Consider the following 3,257-nt stretch of genomic DNA (forward strand, 5'->3'; position numbering starts at 1 on the left):
AAAAAAAAAAAAGACATGTGAAAGATATTCAGTAAAACCTCTCTATAGTCATAATGGTGAGACTAACTAATTTTATTACTATGAGAAAGTTATAACTTAATAGAGGTATAGTTACAAAAATTTCTTATTTCATAACTCATGCTTTAGTAGTACAATATTAGGATTTTAATTCATATTTTAATAGTATTAGGGTTTCAATTCAGCATTTCAATTGCCTACTTTTGAAACGAATAAAAGATCATGTCTTGGAATAAACAAATATAAGTATCCTTGATGGAATTGTAAATGCAGTTGATACATAGTCAATTAATATGAAGCCACAGATAATTATCAATTATTTTAAGCATTGAAAAATTAGGACCCTCAGTGTCGATTGCACGTTACAAATGAAGTGGATGAGGAGAATCAAAAAGTCATTATAGAATTGAGTGATCGGATTCGATAACTTTACTACACTAATCGAATGAATATTAATGTCTTCCTCAATCATCCAAATGAGCAATAAGTCATGTATACTTTAACTGAAGAAGTAATCATTACTACAATTAGATAAGAAGAGAAAGGAAATAATCATGAGGATGATGATACGAAAATACAAAAAGTTTCAAAGGAACGGCTATCAAGTGTTCACATCTCCATCAAGTGTTCATATGGAATTTCAAAGGAACCGCTATCAAACAAAAACACTTGGTCTTCATTACAGAGAGGGCTGCTGCTTATTTGCATATCCTTTGAATTCAACAAGCTTTATCTGAATAGATCAAGCAACATAAACAGTGCTCAATACTTGTAGTTCCCCTTCCAATTTGTCAATCTTAAAACAAGAAGACTTCTGCATATTCTTGTATAAAATATCTTCATGTAAACTCAATTATATTTTCATATCATATTATACGAAGTCATGAATCAAACATAAAGCATAGAGAGTTAAAGAAAGAGAAGAGAAGTATGCAATAATTGATACAAAATATTATTTTATAGAAACTAGAGACCAGATACATTTAACAGGTACTTGAATTCCATAGCAGAAATCCCATTTACAGACGAAGAACTAGCAAACCCAATAATTTAAAACACTTTATTATTCCTTAATTACTACTTAATTGCCTCTCTCTTGCTCTCTCTAATCATCTTCATATGGAGAGATGAATTAAACTAGTACTGAAACATGTCTGCAGAAGCCATGATAGGTTGATTCAGATATGATAAATTCAATGGATTCATGAAATTATCAATCATAGGAGACTCAGTGATGAAGCTTGAAGATATGGAGGTTGTGTCCAGAGCTCCTCCGTAGGAGGTAGTGTTGTTGTTGTTGTTGTTTGCAGTAGTAGTACTCAAGAAGGCGATGATCTCATTCAAAGACTCCAATCTATGGGTGAGCTCATCAACTTGAGCTCTCAAGACTGAGTTTTCAGACTCAATGGTGAGGAAATGCTGAGTTGTGATATTGACGTTTGTGATGATCTGATGATTTTCCTTCCTCAGATGCGCCGCCTGCGCCATTAAATCATCCAAATGCTTCTGTTTCCTCATCCTTGACCTCCTTGCTGACTCCCTGTTTGAAATCATTCTCTTCCTTTTCCTCTGATCCATCAATGCCCTCAAATCCTCCTCAGAACCTGAGTTCTGCAACATAGAACCTGACCCTGACCCTGAACCTGAAGATGTCCCACTTGAGGAAGCCATAAAAATCCAATCTTTCTTCACAACTCACAGTACAGTTTTAGATGCAAGAGATAACTAAGAGAGGGATCTTAGCAGGACCCAGATAGCTCAAAACACAGACAGACAGACAGACAGCAGAAACTAATTAAACTGATGATGCAAAATTTATATTATATATGATTATGCAGATGATGAAATTATTATAGATTATAGACTAATTAAAAGAAAAGATTTTATTAAAAAAAAATCATGAAACGTAATACAACCAGTAGAGGAAAACAACTGAGAAAGATTGAACAAGCTGGGTCCTGCGTCTGAATGTGGAAGAATATATCATACACTCAGAAAAGGAAAGTTTACTCAGAATTGGAGACATGAATCTCAAACATCAACGCCAATAACTTGAACATGAGTTTAGAGAAAACCCACTTCTTCCAATGCAAAAACAAAAAGAAGAAAGAAGAAAAACAAGATAGAAACTGCTTATGTTTGAGACAGTTTGAAGAAGAAGAAGAAGAAGAAGAACCCAAATATGAAAGATAAATGGCTTGAAGATGAAGATTGAAATATGCTAAAGAAATAATTGAAGATATGCTGAGACAAACTAATGGTGAGGAAGAAAAGGAAAAGTAGAAGAGGGGGAAGAGAGATTTGGGGGGGTGGAATTTATAGCAGTAAAAGAGGAAGAACAAGTTGATGAGAATAAATTAATTTAATAAATAAATAAATAAATAATAATAACAAAAGGGACTAAGGGAGGTCTGGGTTTTGGAATCTCTTCTGAGACTGAGAGAGAAAAAGTTGTTGGGGAAAGTTGATGGGACATGTGAGGTGAGGAAAGAGAAGTGGCCACAACCGTCCAGAAACCAGATCCAGCTGGGAACCAACAATCTCAGATTTTACTGCAAGAGAAAAAAACGTCGTCGTTTAGCAGTGGAACCAACAATCTGAGTTTGCATTATCGTCATCGACGGCTATTATTCTTCCATGTTCTATTGTTTGTCGCATTACCTCATCACCACCATTGGATTCGAATTCTACAGCTACCCTTTTTTTCCCTTCAAGATTTCAATTTTTACTGCAAGAGAAACGACGTCGTTTGGTAGTGGAACCACCAACTACCTCAGTTTGCATCATCAACGGCTCTTATTCTTTCATGTTCTATTGCTTGTCGCACGAAGTCGTCACCACCATTGGATTCGAATTCTACGGTTAACCTTTTTTTTTCTTCAAAATTTCAAGTTTTACTACAAGAGAAAAAACGGCGTCGTTTCATAGTGGACCAAAAATCTCAGTTTGCGTCATCATCGTCGGCGGCTCTTATTCTGCCATGTTCTATTGCTTGTCGCATCAACTCATCATCACCGTTAGATTCGAATTCTACGGTCACCGTTTTTTTTCCTTTAAATTTTCAAAATTTACTGCGACAAAAACGTCGACGTTTCGTTTCCCAGTGGGTCTACTCTGAGTTGTCATCGAGATGTGTGTTAAGGAGATTTCATTCATTCACAAAAAAGCCTGTGGAGCAGAGGCAGAGTCCAGAGAGCACCTGCAGAGCAGTCACATATTGATCTCGATTACTGGTATCG

The 3,257-nt window shown here is 35.6% G+C and overlaps 1 protein-coding gene across 1 annotated transcript; it reads right to left on the reverse strand.

Moving 5' to 3' along the window:
- Nucleotides 1-957: 957 nt before the first annotated feature.
- On the reverse strand, nucleotides 958-2,317 carry LOC116110138 (bZIP transcription factor 11-like). Its single transcript, XM_031396370.1, has one exon. The coding sequence runs from the start codon at nucleotides 1,687-1,689 to the stop codon at nucleotides 1,156-1,158; it is 534 nt and encodes a 177-aa protein (XP_031252230.1). The 5' UTR covers nucleotides 1,690-2,317; the 3' UTR covers nucleotides 958-1,155.
- Nucleotides 2,318-3,257: the final 940 nt, after the last annotated feature.

Source organism: Pistacia vera, unplaced genomic scaffold (genome assembly GCF_008641045.1).
Source record: "Pistacia vera cultivar Batoury unplaced genomic scaffold, PisVer_v2 Contig598, whole genome shotgun sequence".
Classification (NCBI taxonomy): domain Eukaryota; kingdom Viridiplantae; phylum Streptophyta; class Magnoliopsida; order Sapindales; family Anacardiaceae; genus Pistacia; species Pistacia vera.

Excerpts from the sequence above, each read along its gene's own strand:
- LOC116110138 (XM_031396370.1), bottom strand. The coding sequence starts at position 1,689 with ATGGCTTCCTCAAGTGGGACATCTTCAGGTTCAGGGTCAGGGTCAGGT.